An 18,593-nucleotide genomic window follows, 5' to 3' on the forward strand; every position below is an offset into this window, starting at 1 on the left:
CTGGGGCACGTAATGGAACTGACACCTTGTTAATAGAATTTGTTTCACCTGTGCTTTTCCTGCTATGACAAGTCAAACCGTCTATTTGACCCCCCCCCCTCTGTCACTCACTGCTAATCATGGACCTAATCATACACACCTGTTTTCACTATCGATTTAGCAAAAGATGCTCCAATTAAAACCTGCTTACCTGTTATTTGTATAACCTCATTGCCAGATTCACCAAAACACTAGCTTGAAAATAACAGGGCCTTGTAAAATATCTATCCACTATTATCTTATACTGAATGAGAATTGTATTGCTATAGTGTTATATTACAGTCTCCTCAGGGATCATTTCATCTCACAGTTTATCGATTTGGCACAATCGTTGAATGACTTTGTCAAACTATATGACTAGTTATATGAACATTAGGTCAGTTTTTCACATGCATTACACAAAATGCAGTGAGTAAGCCTTGCAAATCAAAATAGTTTGCATTCATTTGCTATTGAATCCTATTACTCTCAAATGCAATTATACACATGTTCATTGTTTAAATCCTTACATGCAAAATAGAGCAACCAACAATGACAATAAGCTGTCACACATATATAAGATAAATAATAATTATGTGGTATTGTTGTAAAAGTTGTCAGATGGATAGACTTAGGCTATAGGGAACAATTTAATTTCCTCAATATTTAGAGGAACCAAACGCAAACAGGTGAGGATATCACAGCAGATTGTAGTGGCATGCCAAAAAGTTTTTCACTCGTTGCATCGCAAGGGAGGACATCAGGTGTGACGTCAATAAAACGTTGTGACCAGACAGAGAGGAGAGATTGGATGACCCATGAGGTTGATACAGCATATTTTCTTTTTTCTTGCACATATTTTACAGTTTAATCATTTTTGCTGTTGTAAATCTTTTTTTCTGTACAAGCTTTCTTTATGTAATGAGAAATAAATGTTGAAAGTATAGAAAGAGCCATGGCTTACAACAATACTATTCAGCTGCCTAAATATATAATGTTAGCAATTGGACAATATTAAATAGAGTACACTGACAAGATGTATTTGTATTTTGACTGTCTTGGTACAAGCAATGATCAAGTAACATTTAGTTTTGATGACGATTTATTCATTGATGGATTTTACAACTGAAACATGAGTTAACTATTTTACAGTAATTGAGTAATCACCCTTAGCAGGTCACATAGAGTGATGTGCTTAATGTACTACATGGTATGAGAATTGTACTTAGAGTTTTGACAATAGTAAGTTTGTTGTAGTAAATATGCCAAATTGATTGAGAAAAACTGTATTTACTCAAGTCAGAATGTATTGATGTATTGATCTTACATGGCTTGCACTTTTTGTGACGTTATATAAAAAACAGCAAGACATGTTGGCACACTAGTACAGGGGTGAATAATTGCTGACCAGTGACATGCATATAAGTGAGAAATGCGTGCGCAATTTGCATAATTATAAGCATAAAATCAGAAAAATAAATTGCTATTTTATTTAACCGTTTTCCCTTTTCCCCTTATCTATAAAGTTTTAAAAAATGTCTTATTTGACTCTTTTTGACAATTTTATATTCTGAAAACCTATGCGTGTTTGTCTTCATTGAAGCTCTGATGTTTAGACAGTGAAATATTCAAACCCAATACACAATTTTAATGAATAATGAATAATATGGATTTGTCCTTGTCATTCATATACACATTCGCCCAAAGGACATCCTAGCATATTTGGTATATTTATTTGAAAACCTAAGGATTTCGACTAGAATTTAAAATAAAGTTGTGGGGTTTGAACAATGTTTAGCTAAACATGTTGTTTACTTTGTAATGACAAACCGAGGGTTAAACAACTGAGGACCCTCTAATAGGCTACATAGCCTAATTTGATTAGTGTTGTGGAGGCATTTCCACCAATAAGTGAAGCCTAGGACCTACACTGTATGTATATGCGAGTAGAGGCTAGATAGATAGATGTGGGTTTTTTTCAGAAGGGACTGTCCCCGGTGCTGATGTTGCAGGGAGGGGCGTGACGTCAAGGGAGAGACCGGGAGGAAGAGGAGAAGGGGGAGAGGAGAATAGGGGGTAGGAGAAGGGACTGGGGAGAGTGCGGGGGGATGACTGCATGAAAAGAAACAACAATCATGACTCCTGTAATTCATCCTACGTCTTTTTTATAGCCTATATCATAATGGTTGGTCTGTACACAGCATGCCGCAATAAATGACGAGCCTCCCCGATAAGGTAATTATCATCTTTCACGTTTAAATTTGCACGCCTGCTTCATCTTCTAACACAGTTAAGTCGATTGTGTGGTGTACACCTTAAGAAACAAATGACAAGTCGAAGGTAATATCGAGGATCATTACAAAAAAGACAAACATATAGCATATATATAAAAGCATCGATCTGTTACGTGGCTACATATAGGATGGGTCAGATGTTTAGTGTAGGCTAAGCGATCATGACATGTTATCTTTGTAACTTGTCTTAAAAGCCATCATTATATAACCTCCATTGGCTCCATTGTTTCCGATTTAAGCTTCCTCCATGAAATATTAAAATGGAAACAGGCTTAATGAGAGCGGTGCCGCATACACTGCTGTAGTCAGCCACGCGAGCACATGGGCTTTGCGCACAACACTAACATGCGCATTGGTTGCATTGCGTCGTGCCCATCATTGCTGTGCCATCGCTGTTGTCTGCTGACGACTGCAGCGTCCTCTTGGTAGCACTACATAACCAGTAGCGGCACTAAGTTACTCACATGACTACGATGCTACATTGTGATGATCTTGAATGACCTCTAATATGAAAAATCAACCCAGAACAAGTTTGAACTTGGCAATGTTTATCACCCTTTTATATGCTTCAGTTTCAGCTGGTTTGAGAGAGATGTCATCTCCGGGAATGGGCACCCCCAGTGACCCCCTTTTGGCCAGTCCAGGAGGGAGGTTATCTACAGCTCAGGAAGGTCTCTGGAGGAGCTCACTCCCCAAAACCACCAGCTTCCCAACGTCCACCACTCGGCACCTCAGTCACCGCGCCAACAACTTCCAAAGACAGCCAAAGCGCCGGAAGCTGATAAGACCTTCACCGCCGCCACCGCCCAACACCCCCTGTCCCCTGGACCAGCTGGACCTCAGTGAGCTTCCCCCAAGGCGTACCTTCCAAGAGCTGCTCTTCAATGGCTGCATCCTGTTTGGTATTGAATTTAGTTATGCCATGGAAACAGCTTATGTGACTCCTGTGCTTCTACAGATGGGCTTGCCTGATCAATTCTACAGCTTGGTGTGGTTTATTAGCCCCATACTGGGTAAGTGAACAACAAGGCAAGATGATCTCCTGGTGGACAGGGTGATACATCATCAAGTGATTTTGAGTAGCATTCATTTTGTGCAGTACTTAAGGCTCTTAACTCCATCTTCTGTCTTTGGCTTGAAGGATTCCTCGTTCAGCCTCTCCTCGGAGCGTGGAGTGATCGTTGTACATCCCGGTTTGGACGAAGGAGACCCTTTATATTTGCCTTGGCTGTAGGTAAGAAATGAAGTATTGTGCTTAGTAAGTAAAATACTAAATACATATGTATTATATGTAATAAGTACATATGTAAGTCTAGTTATGTAAAGTTGGGGGACTTAAAAGAGACAGATTAATGGTCAAAACGGATGCAACAGAGGCTGAGATATACTGCCTTTTTGTCTATAATATAAGCAAAAACACTGGATAGGCCTAATATGCTTCCAATAATGTAACTCGATACAGATCTTTTGTTAGACCTTTCACACCTGCTGGTAAAATGCTGCTGTCTCCCAAACTCCACGGCCCAGTTGTAAACAGGTTTACTATTAGAGATTTTCAGTCTCCAAGCCCACACTGAGATAGGCTACCTTGTTGATGTCACTTAAATATTGTTCTCTGACTTTACAAAGCTTCTCCAGAGCCACAGAAGACATTATACAACTGCTTTGACTGGCTTTGCTCTACTCTTCATACCTAGTAAATTGACTAAAATCAGTGGACTGCCCTTGTAATGATGTAAACATTAATGATGTCTTACTAGTTAGCAAGATTTCTGTTGAACTCTTTTTCTCCCCTTCATAGGGGCTCTGTTCGGTCTAACCCTGGTACTGAACGGGCGGGACATTGGAGGTGCACTGGCTGACACTGCATCAAATCACAAGTGGGGAATTGTCCTGACGGTGTGTGGTGTGGTTCTGATGGACTTCAGTGCTGATTCAGCCGACAACCCAAGCCATGCCTACATGATGGATGTGTGCAGCCCAGAGGACCAGGATCGGGGGCTGAACATCCATGCACTACTGGCAGGTAAGAAAACACTTAACGCAGTCACAAACTCAGGGTTACTTTATTATTATACAGTAGAAGCTATAGCTTATGTTTTTTGAAGGTAATTTAGAGAAAATATACCTGAAATAAAGCTTTAAGCTATTACCAGTCACTGCAAAAGGTAATTTATTTGTTTCTTAATCTTGCTCTGCAGGACTAGGCGGTGGATTTGGCTACATTGTGGGTGGCATCAACTGGGACCAGACACAATTTGGAAGGTCAATGGGAGGTCAACTGCGGGTCATATACCTGTTCACAAGTATCACTTTGGTGTTCGCCACAGCCATGACTCTGATGAGTATCCCTGAACGGCCCCTACCAAAGAACAAAAACTCCAGCAAAGCTCATCTAAAAAGCCCCAGCCTCCCTCTTCCTCTCTCCCCCCCTGTTGCGCAAGGATCGTCTTTGGGACTGGATGAGGAAGATGAGGAAGGTTCTTACAGCTACAATTACTCAAAGTCTCACCCATATAACTCTGACCCTCTTGCCCATTCTTGCAGTGCCAATGCACGTCTCTGTGCTGGCCTCACTAGCCCCATATCACCCATGAGCCCCCTCACTCCGAAGTATGGCAGCTTTATTAGTAGGGACAGCTCGCTCACTGGCATCAATGACTTTGCGTCTTCATTAGGAACCTCCTATATAGACAGTGTGCTCATAAACTGCTACACAGGCCAGCAGACACCACAGGCCCTGGCCTCTAGTTCCACCACTGCGCCCCTGCCTCCAGGGGACTCCCCTTCTCCTGACGAGTCCACACAGGGAGCAGGGAGCCATCCTGCAGGACCGACCCAGGCTGATGTTGTGTCTCATCCAGCTGGGGAAACTCAGGATCCAGAAGCGCCACAGCCTGAGGGAGATGCACAATCTCAGGTCACAGCTGGGGCTCAACCTGGTGCAGGGTCACATCGGGGCTCTTCTGCTGGTATCCTGAAGCGACCCCAGAGTCTTGCACTAATGGAGGAGCCCATGGCAACCCAGATTGTTGAGCTGGAGAATGGACGCAGGAGAACAGTGACCTTCAGCCAGCAGGTCGGGACAAATATTTTGAAAATGACAAAAGCTGTTTAGTAAGTAGCCACCATAGCATTTTTAAACACAGTGTTGTCTTTTTTCTCTGATGAAGGTTGCAAACATTTTGCTGAATGGGGTGCGCTATGAGAGTGATCTGAGTGAGAATGTGGAGACAGGAGAATCGCAAATGTCAATGAAGCTGCTGTGTATAGCCATCTACAGGATGCCTCCCTCTCTGCGGAGTTTGTGCACTAATCATTTCCTGGGTGAGAATTATCCCTATTTAAATTGTATTGCACATAAAACCCTGCAACACTGTCAAAATGGTTTTGTAGTTAATATGAACTGAGTTGATACTTATTTTCACTTATTATATTGTTCTCTCTAGGCTGGCTGTCCTTTGAAGGCATGCTGCTCTTCTACACTGACTTCATGGGGGAGTTTGTGTTTGAAGGAGACCCCAAGGCACCCCATGACTCTGAGGCTTACCAACGGTACAATGCTGGTGTTAGCATGGGCTGCTGGGGAATGTGCATCTATGCATTCAGTGCTGCTTTCTACTCAGGTAAGCTACACTCCTAATAACAACATATACTGGATGCAGCTCTGGCCAGGGAAGAGTTTTTTAACCAGGAATGTGTCTTTCTTTCCTTGGCAAGCTTTACATGTGTGCCTTCTGTTAATCTCTGGGTTTCTTCTTCAACTTTCAGCCATATTGGAGAAACTGGAGGAGCGTTTCTCTCTTCGCACTCTATATTTTTTTGCCTACCTGGCGTTCGGTTTGGGCACGGGCCTGGCCACACTATCCACCAACCTCTACGTGGTACTTTCTCTCTGTGTCACATATGGGGTGCTCTTCTCTTCTCTATGCACACTGCCTTACTCTCTGCTGTGTGAATACTACCAGAGCCCTCAGGTCAGTATCTAGATATGTAACTTATATCATTTGAGATTTTACCAGGACCAACTTAGAGGAATAGTTATTACAATTTTGGGAAATAAGCTTATTCTCTCAGCAAAAAAGTAAATAAGCGCATGTCCCAAAAATGTTGAATTACTCTTTGAACGCTTTGATTTGTGGTGCACTGCATAGATTGATCATATACCTGAAGTGTTTGCATATGTTCTTCAGTTTTGTGGCTCGTCAGAGGAAGGGACCAGACGCGGGATGGGGGTGGACATCTCTCTGCTCAGCTGCCAGTATTTCCTGGCTCAGATCCTGGTCTCTGTGGCGATGGGACCTCTGACCTCACTGGTGGGTGGCGCCCAGGGAGTGATGTACTTTGCAAGCCTGATGTCATTCGTGGGCTGCCTGTACTCCTCTCTCTGCATGGTGTACCAGCTGCCCCCCCCTGAGGGTGAGCCCCCCGATAGCGAGACCCAGCCACTATTGGTGCACATTTAGAAAAGCCTCTTAATTTACTTTACCTCACACACACTAAACTGACACACGCTCTCACGCAGTCGTTTAGTGTCTGAGTGTGTTGACCTTCACAACACTGATAGGACGAACACATCATGTCGCACACTGTACAATTCCATATATTGTTTCACACTAATCAGCACTACTCTTCTCAGAGCTAGACAGACAGACAGATAGACATTGGCCACTGCTCTAAAATGTATATACATGACCAGTGTGTTTATACAGTGTGTGTCCATGCATTTTCTCCTAACTTTTGCAAATGAATGTGACCTTTTTGAATGCTGTGTGTGTGTGTGTGTGTGTGTGTGTGTGTGTGTGTGTGTGTGTGTGTGTGTGTGACCTTTTTGAGGCTAGATAAGCCTAAGCTGTTCTTCTGTCTGATTCTTTGCTGTAAAATCTTGCATCATCTTTTTTTCATCCTGTTGGTGTTTAGTATAGAAATGTTGATCACTACGTACAGGTTAACCACAGCTTTCACCGTTTTTCTTCCTTTTATCAGTTGCCAAATGTCTGCATGAGCTGCAATGTAATCTCTCAAAGCCTTGTGTTAATGTTTTGGTAATACGGCCAAGGTAATGTCTACCTGCCTGTTTCTCTGAGTTAGCATATTAGCATCACAGCTTAGGCAGGATTTTTCTGACTAAATGAATGTGCTGCCAGTGTCCACTCACACTCACTGTTAATGCTCCTTCATTAATTCAAGAGCTCTTAAATTTAGCAAACACATACAATAGTCACTTGAAATTGAACAATGTTTAATCACAGTTACAGTCTTGAAGGGCTTCACATTGTTCACATTTTAACATCAAATAAAAAACCAAACACTTTCCACACAATTCAGTCAATATAAGACTTACTAGTGTGCTATCCCCAATTTGCACACTTTGGTGCTGGGTGACTCTTAATCAAGTCCCAAGTATGAGTATAATGCCAATTAAGGAACTTAATCAGCATAGAGTTATGACTAATAGGATGACACACATACACACACTCGTACGTAAACTTTCAAAAACAGAGAAATGTGTGCTGGTGGCAAATTCTGTCTGGGCCCTCACTAAGCCATGGTACAGCCGTGAGCTGTCACCCTACTCCTGGCCATGCCATTGTAATAATGACAGTGATTCTTGTCATTATCAGGAAGAGGAGAAGTTGAAACTGGGGTGTGAATCAGCATTCAGTTGGAAACCGAACAAAACAGAAGAACAGCAAAAAAGGAGAAGACTCGTGAACTATGGGTAACACTGAAGGTGGACAACATTGAAAGAAAAGACTGTTGGTTCATAGAGCAAGTGCTTATTGTCATCATTAGGGTGCATGCTTAAGGTAGTATGCTTCTGCTCCACCACGCTCGGCCCGCCAACTTTGTTTGATATTTCCTCACAGGAAGTATCAAAACTTCATTATGTTTTCCATTCTAAAGAAGCCATCTTTATCAGCAAAATGGTAAAAAAAAAAAATCACATCTGTTGTGTCATGACAACAGTATGCTTTGTCTGTTCAGCCTCAACACAGGAGCCTGACTTCAGGACTTTAACAAAATGTTAACTTTAGTATATAACCTGTTTCAAGCCTACCACTGGCTCAGACACTAAATACACCAACATTATAGTGCCAGTCATAATTGTTGCCTCAGCAGAATGTCAAATGACTACTATTTAAGCCTCCTGGACTGAGTAGATTCACATCATGCTAATGTTTCTAAGGAAACAGTATCTGTATGGATCATGCTGTTACAGCTTGCTTAAAAAAAAAAAAAACACTTTGTGTTATATGGTACCACCAATTGCTCAATATTAGCAGTGTTACTGTAAAAGCTACTTTTATTCAGGGTTCAGTTTAAACTAAAATGATAATTTTGCCATTTTGGACTCCTGTGTCAATTATTATTTATCATTGATAACCATTGTGGCCTATACCAGTTGTCATTCCAGCTGACTTCAGAAATAATGATCTGCAATCTTAAAGTACACCACACAGGGGAGACATAAGACAGCAATCCATTGATTCTGTGCACTCTTTTCCATCACCAAGTGAATGAGATTATTCCTGTTCCTTCCTGCATCTAAGCCAGCCATTTTCCAGGTTAAGAAAAATTGGGTCAAGTGACATCATCTACTTATAAAGCTATGGTTTTAAGAAGCACTAATGATCAGGTAACATACACACAAACACATAATTAAGTAAAAAGACAATTTATTTGTTAATCAGAATATACAAAGCAGTGGCTGAACTAACCGAATGTCATTCTGGTTCTGAAAAAGGCAGTCTTGGACACAAAACTGGTCTACCCAGCCATAAAATAAAACTCATTGAAAATGTAAGAAAAACAAAGTATAAATGGTACAAACTTGCGTGGAATGCATACAGAACAAATGACCAAAGCTTTAAGATTTAAGAGGGGTTAATTTACATTGCAAAATCCTGCCTCCATAAAACAAGGTCAAGCAATTTTATCATGGAGGCGCAAGACAGAGCCCCTTTATTTATTTGCACCATCTGTTATGTTAACAGGGCAGCCAAGCCAAGGATTAACTAGCAGCTCAACACAAAAAAATTATGCCTCAACTAATAATGCTAACAACTGTCCATTAGCCCCTGCTTAAAACTTATCTTTGGTCCTTTAAGTGAATCTGAGAGGTCAACATGAGCCTTGGAGGTGAGCAGCTGCCTGTATGTATGAATCATCTGGTCAGCACTGACATAATAGAGATTGTGCTTCTAACATACCAATATAAAACCTCAAGAAATGAAAAAAAAAAAAAAAAAACTGATCTCATGGTGTGGCCCAATTTGTACAAGTAGAAAAAAAGCTAATTTTAAAGACCAATAAATAACATTTCATAAAAAAGGATGCAGGGCCACTATGTTTCAGGACTCCAGTGCAATGTGATAACATGGGAGCAAACAAAAAATATTTCTCAAAAAAGGTACAGAAAGCACAAGCTCTACAACAGGATGTTGACCAGGCTGGTAAGACAGTGCTGCAAACAAGTAGCAGGGCAGAGACCTAAGCCTTCACCTCATCCTCTTTTGAATCTCCATTTTCCTCCGTTTTCTGCTTTTTTGTCTCCACCTTTTCCTATTTAAAAAAAAAAAAAGGGAGAGTATTTCATGCATTAGCAAAGACTGAAGTTTACTGGATCAACACAATAAAAACGCTTGATTACAATTGTATTTTTCAACCTTGTGATAACATACCTCCTCCTCTTCAGCTGCACGCTTCACAGGCTGTGCATCAGTCTCCTCAGCAGGGGGCGCCTCCTCTGCATCCCCTGTAAGCACAGTTTGTCTCTTCAGAAAATACATCTTTTACTTGAGTGTAATTAAGACAAGATTCATGTAAAAATGTATCTTGTCGAAATGGAATTTTGACTTCAAGGCTACACAAGGTGGTAGCATTTATGAGGCAAATCAGAAGCAACCAAGGGACAAATTTAGATTTTTAAACACTGTTACTGAAGATTTGTTTTTCTGAAAACAAATTTCTGAACATACCATCTCCATTCTTGTGTTTCTCCTCTCCGTTTTTTCCCACTTTGTCACTGTGATCAGCACCATTCTGAATGAAGAGAGGGAAATGTCAGTCCATGAACATCATAAGTCACGGTTGGGCTTTTATTGAGCAATGCTGCAGAGAGAAAAATCCAAAAATGAAATCCCAAGCATATTTTAACAATCCTCACAGAGTCTTACATGTAGAGACTTCTCTGGAGACACTTAAAAAAAGGCATGCGTGTTGAGCTTACTACTCCCTTAAGGATTAGCTACCAAGCTAGACTAGAGACACCAATGGAAACGTCCAAAGGCTTGCTAGTTAACATCTGTGCCATTTCACAACCCAAACAAAGCACTGTGTGGAGAGCAGCTGAACAGGAGGGGGAGGCGGGTGCAGCGACACCTGCATGATGAGGGGTGTTAAGACAAAAGGCCATGAGGCTGGTCCTCCTCTCCAACTCACTGTGCCATTGGCAGGTGCGTCCCCGTTGTCCGTCTTCTTCTTCTCCTCCTCCTCCTCCACTTCTACTTCTTTCTTCTCTTTCAGCTCCTACAAAATAAAAGCATGCATCTTGATCAATGTGACGGTTCAGCAACGGGTTTAATCTAAAGTACCACACGTTCTTACCACGTATGCTTTTAATTAAAAGAAAGCTCGTTTTGCATATTTGGGTTAAAGTCTAATTCAAGGAAGACTATATTAGACAGTGGCAATGGCGAACGTTTTCATCTCAACTCGTAATGTAACGTTAACGTAACGTTACCGTGGCTTCCCGCCCAGGAGCAGCTCCGCTTCACCAGCTCCTTTAACGTTACCGCTTTGTCTACAAGACATTTTAGCTAGCTAACCACATCACATACGTTTGAATTTCCAGACAATATTTAGCTGTCGACGCTGTTAATTACAAATAAGTCACCTTGTCGGTGTATGGTTGTCGACAAGTGGCATTTCTAGATAACGTTAAGTCATTTAGGTAACGTTATGACACTTTCCCCAATTAACGTTAACGTTACGGTTTTAACTCAACATTAAGTACTGTTACTGCAGTCACCGACGGTTGTTTATCCCGAGCTAGCAAAACCAATTGTTAACACAAATAAAACAACTTTAAAAAGTTCCAAAAGCTTTTAACACGACAGTTCAACCGAGAAAAAGAAAATAAAACTGAATGAAACGCACCTTGACTGTAACCTCTGCAGTTGCGGTCGTGTCAACAGCTGTGTCTGCCATGGCTAATTTTGTGAATTAATTTATATAATAATATTCCTGTTCAGAAAAAGATTTTTTATTTCTTGGCTCTTTGCCTTCGTGTGGATATATGTCCAAAGGCGCTGAGAGAGAAATGGTGTCTGCCTGTCTCCGCTTTTCTGTCGAGTTCGTTGAAAATCCACTCTCCGGGTCGATCCCGCACACGATTGGACAATGTCGACCACCGGAGAATTTGATTAGAGGGATATCCTGTCAATTATGGCAAGGCGCCCCGCCTACTAGCTATCTTATCGTTGATAGGTCAATGGTTTTAAAGCACTGCACTAATGGTACCAGACTTTTTTTTTTCTACTCATCAGTTTGCGTTTGATTTTTGTACCTAAATTTTGAACAATGGAGGTAAGTGGCCCGTTGTTAAAGTTATAAAAATCCATGAGTGTCTTCTGACGGCTGAATATTGTGTTAAGTAGATGGAGTGGAAAAGTTTCTAAACATATGCCCACGGACATCTTTTGTCTTTGCGCTCTTTCTCTGCAGAGATGGAAAAAAAAATGAGTAATGTGCCTCGCAAACATTACGGCCACTCCTCCTTTCTATATTTAACCCTTGTAACGAAATGTGTTCCTTGTTAAGTGTGCTTACACTTTAACTATTTTACGAACCTGGTAAATAGAGTCAAACCAGTAATAGTGCACATTAGACACACAAAGCATAATTAAGCAATTCATTATTCTATTACAAAACTATATACCCTGAAGACGCAACATAGACTACCTGCATAGCCTGAGAGCTATACATCCACTTTACAAATGGAAATGTATTAAAATATTAAACTTGGCAATACATAATTGTTGGATATCAATGTACATGAATTGATAAATGACAATTATACTTTGCTTATGTTTCCTTCTAACGTATTTCTATAGTCATTGGAGAAGAATCAGTTAGTAAATCTAGTTGCAGTTAGCAGTAAATGTGTTGCTTTGTGATTTGTGAGTGTATCAGAGACAGTAGTCTAATGGGTTGTGGTGTGTGGTATAGTAAGTGTGCACAGTAATGTGTGAAAACCTTTACAGTTGCATTGAATTACAGCTATTGTCATAATACAAAGTGACGTTGATAAGCACTTATACATATGGCTACACATGCAAAAAATGGAAAATGATACAGTGCACCCAATGAATAGCCTATATGATGTGTCTGGGACAGATGAAAGTGATTTGCCAGAGATATTTTTCCCCTTTCCTGTGAATTAAGAAACAGTTAGTCTTGTTGATAGAGGGTTTTGTCTGATATCCCAAACTGGCTGTTTTTCTTCTCCTTCAGAAGTTTTTTGAGGTGAACTTTCTTTGCCGTCACTGCTCTTGCTCATCCAACTGTTAAACCAAAGGAAGTGGGCGCACACAACTTTGTGGGCTGCGAACTCTTTCATTTAAACCTGCATATGGTCAGTGCCTCACTGTCAGTTAAAAAGAAGGCAAAATTCTATTTTTCACAGGTCTAATCTACACATTTTGTGTCATCACTCTCTGACCTACAATGGAATGCCTCAAGTTTCAACAAAATAATTTGACCGTGAACAACCTTACTTGCCACGCCTGTTATTGTTTCCACCCACGCACGGCTATCATTCGTTTTCATAAAACGTTTACCTGCAGTTATCAGATAGTTGTCAGAGCAACAGAGTAATTTCCACTTGTGTGTTCTGCAGATACTATGGATTTCAAATATTTCTAGACTATTGTTAATCCTTAACTTGCCCCAACACACCCAAGTATATTTTGACACAAGTATGTTTTCAGTCTCTAATTTTAGGGCCTCCTAGGACATAATCCTACACCGCCTCACTTATCTTCTCCATGCCATGCCAGTATTCAAGCCACTGAATTTAAAGAAGCCTCCAGGCCCTATTTAGTCATTCACCTCACATTCAGCTGAAATATAATTATAAAGACTGTAATTATATGCAGAGATCAAAAGGTTGTGTGTCAGTGTAGTAGCTGGTTACTTTGAGATTTATTTTCTGTCTCATATAAGGATGTTTTTTCACCTAGTATTGTTCTACCATATATTTAAAAGATTGCTATTTTTAATATGAAAGCTTTTAATATATTATGTGAAAGACAAAAAACTATTCATCACGAACGAACAAAAGATAATGATATTGACACAGCATTGGTTTTATATCATGTGGTTAAAAATTAATACACAAAGCAGCAATAAAAGACATCATGTCACTGCACTTAAAGACAAGGAATCATCTTGGCATTGTGTTATAGCCCTTCATTTAGGAAATGAAGACCATGTGGAGATTGCAGAGCACTGAAGCAGACATCCATAATGGTCTCAGTAGATCCACAGGAGGAACAGAGGAGCGGACTAAAAAGCAGCAGAAGGCATTACACTCTTTTTCTGTAACTGGAAAATGGGAACAATCTGAGAGAGGGGGAGTGTTTGTGAGATCATTTCCTGTCTTTTTTTCTTCTTATTTGTCTACCTCAACATGTTTCCATACGCCACCACTCTGTAACAGAAAGAAAAAAATCCATCTATGGGCAGCCTGTTTCAGGTAAAGACATGAACTAAACTGTTGCAGCAAGTATAGGGCAGTCAAGGAAAAGTTGAAAAAGATGCAATTTATGTGGCAATTTTTGCAAACCAACAACTTGAGTGTTTACCACACTTTCCAAAAGTAGGAACTGGAAAACCTTTTTTTAATACTATTCAAAGTTACGGAAACACAGAAATAAATAAGAGAAAAGCCTCTTTGTGTTCATATTGACACTTTTGAAAGTGTACTATTTTGCATCAGTTCCCATAGAATGGGGAAACATTTCTTTGAATGTTAAACTGTTTTCTGCAACAGGTCTGAGGATATAAGATGGGAAGTACACCACCTTAATTTCACCTTAATTCTTCAGGACAAAGGACTGACCTGACTTGTGGAATGTCAGTGCTCAGGGGTTGAGCAAAGTGGGGGCCCATCAAAGAGCAGAGGTCAGGATTAGGCGGGGGAAGGGTCCCGATAATTGGAAGAATTGATGGGGGAAAACTGAGCTCTTTTGTTTTGAACAGCAGTGTCCTGCATGGTCTGGCTGGCTTTCTCGTGGGTTTCAGGTCCTGCAGAGTACAGGGACAACATAAAGTTGACTTCTCAGTGGCACTCTTTAGTCGAATGCACAGTGAGGGAGAAAGTTATTGATCTATAATTAACACAATTAAGTACAGTCATTATTGACGGGAATAACAACATGTCTAGTAGTGCCGCCACAAGACCCCCAGAAGCTTGTACTGCATTTTCAAATGAAAACGGCAGGGATGTTCCTAAAGTAACAACTATATGGCCAAGAGTCACAGTACATGTATAATAACGTGGCCAGGCAAGATCTATTTTTAATGGAACAACAATGACATTTCATGAATAATTGTCTTTATGGTGCTGCAAGAAGTAAAATATTCTTTTTTATTTTATTTTTTACTTTATTTGACATTGTGATATAAATTATTGTAGTAACAATGACAGTACATCCCAATAATAACACAAAGACCCAAGAAAACATAAAACAAAATATAACATCAGCAAGAATAATAATCCAAAACAAATTAATAAATAAGTACACAAATATATGGATACATTAAATTAAACAAAAATAAGTTTACATTCAAGGAGTCAATAAAGTTTCCACTTAAAAGTGAAAACTAAATAAATAAAATCACTTGTCACAGCATAAACTCTTTACATTTTAAGACAGAGTAGAACATAAGACAACATTTAAAAATGTATTATGTTATTTATTTATTAATGATCGCTTTGGGACTATTATGTCACTGCAGCAGCCAGTTATAGGATTCAAAAAAATAGAAAACTAAATTAGTATAAAGGTGAGCAATAACATTTAATGCAGTATAAATAAAAAATATTCAGCAAAAGTGAAAATGCAAGTCAAGTAAGAAAACAGAAAATGAATTTATATGCAGCATGAAACAATAATTCAAAAAACTGTATCTGAGTCTACAGAGACCCACACAATGTAAACCAAAGCTCCTCAGAGGCACTGTGCCAAGAGCTCCTGAAATCCTGCTGCTCTGGATATTGTTGGGGCTGTTGTGGTTGACATGTCTCTTCAGTGTTGCATGGATTAGTCTGTGAGTACTTTGAGGATTTTGTCTTTTGGTCTCTGTACACTCGGATTTAAAGCAGTGTTTGTCACTATCTCAAGCCAGTTCTAAATGGGTGTTATTCAAGTATGTGTGTTGTTTCCTTCCCTGTTTGTGATTATCATGGGCAGGATATCAAGGTTCAGCTAAGGTCTGTAGAGTGTTTTTCTGTTAACATTGGGTTATGAACTCTGCTGTTTCTGGCTCATATTTTGATGCACAGGAGCCAACTGCTCCTGAGTGTAAAGTAACTTGGGGATTAGCCTACTACCGCCTCCAAAACTGAGGCTAAGAATTATCTCTATAAAAAGATGTATTATCCGATCCAGGTGAGGGAGAAGCAACAACCATATGTAGAGGAGTTCAAATATTTCAGGGTCTCATTATTAACAAATCGGGCTAGAACGGTCAAATGCATCAGCTGCAGTAATGTAGCCATTATATGCATGGTGCTGAAGAGAGAGCTGAACCATAAATCATGCTTATTGGCTATTCATCTTTAATTTGACCCTCACCCCACGTAAGTAGTGACCAAAATTATAATGAGAATACAATTAGCTAAAATCTTTGAAAACCTCAAACTCTACATTGGATGGTCTGCCTGTGGGGGCCACCACAGAAGGACTGCAAAAAGATTCAGGACATGCCACAGGGACTACATCTCCCAGCTGGCATGGGAGCACTTGGTGGAGGTGTTGTAAGAAACTGTTGGGAAAAAGGTCACCTGGGAGACTCTACTGACTGTGTTGCCACAGCGACCTTGACTCAGAAAAACTGCTAGAAAATGAATATATGGATGAACAGATGGACAAATGGATGACAGATATGATGTGTAAATGTATTATGTACTCACATTACAGAAGCCAAGATACTGCATGTATTCTGTAAATTGTATTCAAAACATAGGTTGAAATGCAGCAGCAGTGGCAAAAGACAAGCATATTTCAGTGTCCTATTGCAGTGCAACACAAAATCTGTCATGATACATACATATCTATCTATTCATATGTTTGTTGTATTATCTTTAGCTGAATTGTATTTTTATTGTTGGTGCTACATCACCGTATCATTAAAGTTTATTATTTTTCTTACACTTCAAATTACAATGTCTTTTATAGATCTTGCATAACTTGTGCTTTTTGTGATGATTTTTGTTTTTTTCCATTCAGATAACCTGGTTATTTTATGGCCACATAAACACACCAGAACCTGAAAAATACTACTCTTGATGTTTGCTGTATAATTTACCAAGATTTCTAATCCAAAAGGTATTGAAAAGTGAACATACAAGAATTATTCAACAACTTATTGCATCCACGTTGGGACATTTTCTAACATTGTCGTACAGTACGGTATATCAAGGGTGCGTAATTGAACAAGATTTAAGATTGAGATGTATTGTCCCAGAGGTCAATTCCACAAACAGTGATACATAATAGAAACCCAGATGCCAGTGATTAAATGGATAAAATTCATGCATCATTTGTTTTGGTATTATATAAAATAAAACATATTAAGAGACTGTTATTAATCAAAGGTTATAAGAACAGAGGGCACTGTTATACTACATTTCCTAATGAGCTAAAATGTCTTTAAGGTTTTATAAACCTAATAGTAGAAAAAGTTCTTCCTCTGCACTGCTTAAATTCAACTGCACTACCTTATTTATTTCACCTTCTATAGCTCCGCCCCTACAACTGGCTTGCCAGAGAAAAGTGGAAATTTCCAGTCATTCCTTCTACTTTGCAAGAAATGCTCCTCCTCCTTCTAGTTTCCCGCCTTTCCGCCTACCTGCTCCTTCCTGCTGCAAACTGGCCTGAAGACCTCCCAGCCCTCTGCTGCTGAACCTTGTGGTGCCCAGCACATTTTACTGTGTACAATGAGAAAACGTACTATTTCTCACATAGATAAAACATAACATGTTTTTATGCTTCTGGCATCATACTTGGTCTATAAATGTATTAGCACAGAAATATGTATGTATAAATAATTGCACTTATGTGAATTGCACTTATCTGAGAGAGTTTGCCCTGTTTCTTTGTTTACTATTTAACACAATGACATAGTCTCTTGTTACCCTCTGAATTACTATTAAGTTTTAAGCTATGTGTAAATACTAAATTAGCTCTTGAATGATGAACAATTGGGGTTGGTTTGGGATCACAGAACAGATGGTAGATTTGCATTTCTATTTCTCTGGCTGATCTGATATTCTGGTGTCTGGTTTGTTTCAGAGATATCTCATGCTCCAAAGCTTGTCTTCAACTGACTTGCCTAAGAATCAAGAAATGTGTCTAGAGCTTTGGAGAAATCAAAGAAGGCCTACATGTAGTGCAGATACTTGAAAACAAGATATCTGTTAACGTGTTTACAGCCTAAGAGGTCCAGGCTATCTCTGCGTACATCTGTGGTTTTACAACTTCCTCTTAATTCAAGACCACAGTATAACCGTGTACACATGAGCAGCCCTGATGCTTGCTAGAGAATCATTTTTGAGAAACTACAAATACAGCCACGAGACAGCTGCAGTGGACAAGTTTGAGTGTGTTGATGGCATGAGGCACACTGACCTTAGACCCATTGTGAAGCACCAACAAAGAGCCATCTGCACAGCAACCAAAGCTGAGATGAGGGACTCGCACACAGGGGGATCGAGGAGGGGGAGGAACACAGGGACCTGGAGAGTGTAAAAAAGAAAAACAAATCAGCGATAAAGAAACATTTGAATGGGACTTGATCAGCTGGATCATGTCTGAAACCTCAAAGCAGTTGGTTATCATATTTCAGAGGTTTGTACAGAAAGAAAACAGGAAGCTGCACAACATATTAGCCCAGGGATCTCTCCACTGCTGGTAAAGTGGAAGACAAGAGCTGCTGGCCTAATCACTCAAGAGCACATTTCCTGCCTCCTGCATGATGAGATGAAGTCAA

At 40.0% G+C, this 18,593-nt stretch overlaps 2 protein-coding genes and 1 long non-coding RNA gene across 5 annotated transcripts; 1 reads left to right on the forward strand and 2 right to left on the reverse strand.

Moving 5' to 3' along the window:
- The first annotated feature begins 754 nt into the window (after positions 1-754).
- slc45a1 (solute carrier family 45 member 1) lies at positions 755-9,536 on the forward strand. 3 transcript variants are annotated; one of them, XM_078248810.1, is made up of 10 exons: positions 755-841; positions 2,885-3,325; positions 3,454-3,546; positions 4,114-4,338; positions 4,514-5,391; positions 5,486-5,639; positions 5,762-5,938; positions 6,084-6,289; positions 6,506-6,731; positions 7,937-9,536. In XM_078248810.1, exons 2-10 carry the CDS (start codon positions 2,905-2,907, stop codon positions 7,963-7,965), a joined length of 2,409 nt encoding a protein of 802 aa, XP_078104936.1. In that variant the 5' UTR covers positions 755-841; positions 2,885-2,904; the 3' UTR covers positions 7,966-9,536. The 3 variants fall into 3 exon arrangements, with proteins under 3 accessions (XP_078104936.1, XP_078104935.1, XP_078104934.1); XM_078248809.1 differs by lacking the exon at positions 7,937-9,536 and adding an exon at positions 2,190-2,253 and having other exon boundaries at positions 6,506-7,866; XM_078248808.1 differs by lacking the exon at positions 7,937-9,536 and having other exon boundaries at positions 6,506-7,866.
- Positions 8,976-11,675, reverse strand: LOC144517027 (uncharacterized). The gene is made up of 5 exons (XM_078248811.1): positions 11,475-11,675; positions 10,758-10,844; positions 10,295-10,358; positions 9,998-10,071; positions 8,976-9,878 (listed from the first exon to the last, which is right to left on the reverse strand). The coding sequence occupies exons 1-5, from the start codon at positions 11,523-11,525 to the stop codon at positions 9,807-9,809; spliced, it is 348 nt and encodes a 115-aa protein (XP_078104937.1). The 5' UTR covers positions 11,526-11,675; the 3' UTR covers positions 8,976-9,806.
- A 2,009-nt stretch (positions 11,676-13,684) lies between these two features.
- Positions 13,685-18,593, reverse strand: LOC144516269 (uncharacterized). Its single transcript, XR_013501827.1, has 3 exons — positions 18,233-18,593; positions 14,440-14,624; positions 13,685-14,028 (listed from the first exon to the last, which is right to left on the reverse strand). It is a non-coding gene; the product is annotated as an uncharacterized LOC144516269 (long non-coding RNA).

The sequence above is a fragment of the Sander vitreus genome, chromosome 4, assembly GCF_031162955.1.
Source record: "Sander vitreus isolate 19-12246 chromosome 4, sanVit1, whole genome shotgun sequence".
Taxonomy (NCBI): Eukaryota; Metazoa; Chordata; class Actinopteri; order Perciformes; family Percidae; genus Sander; species Sander vitreus.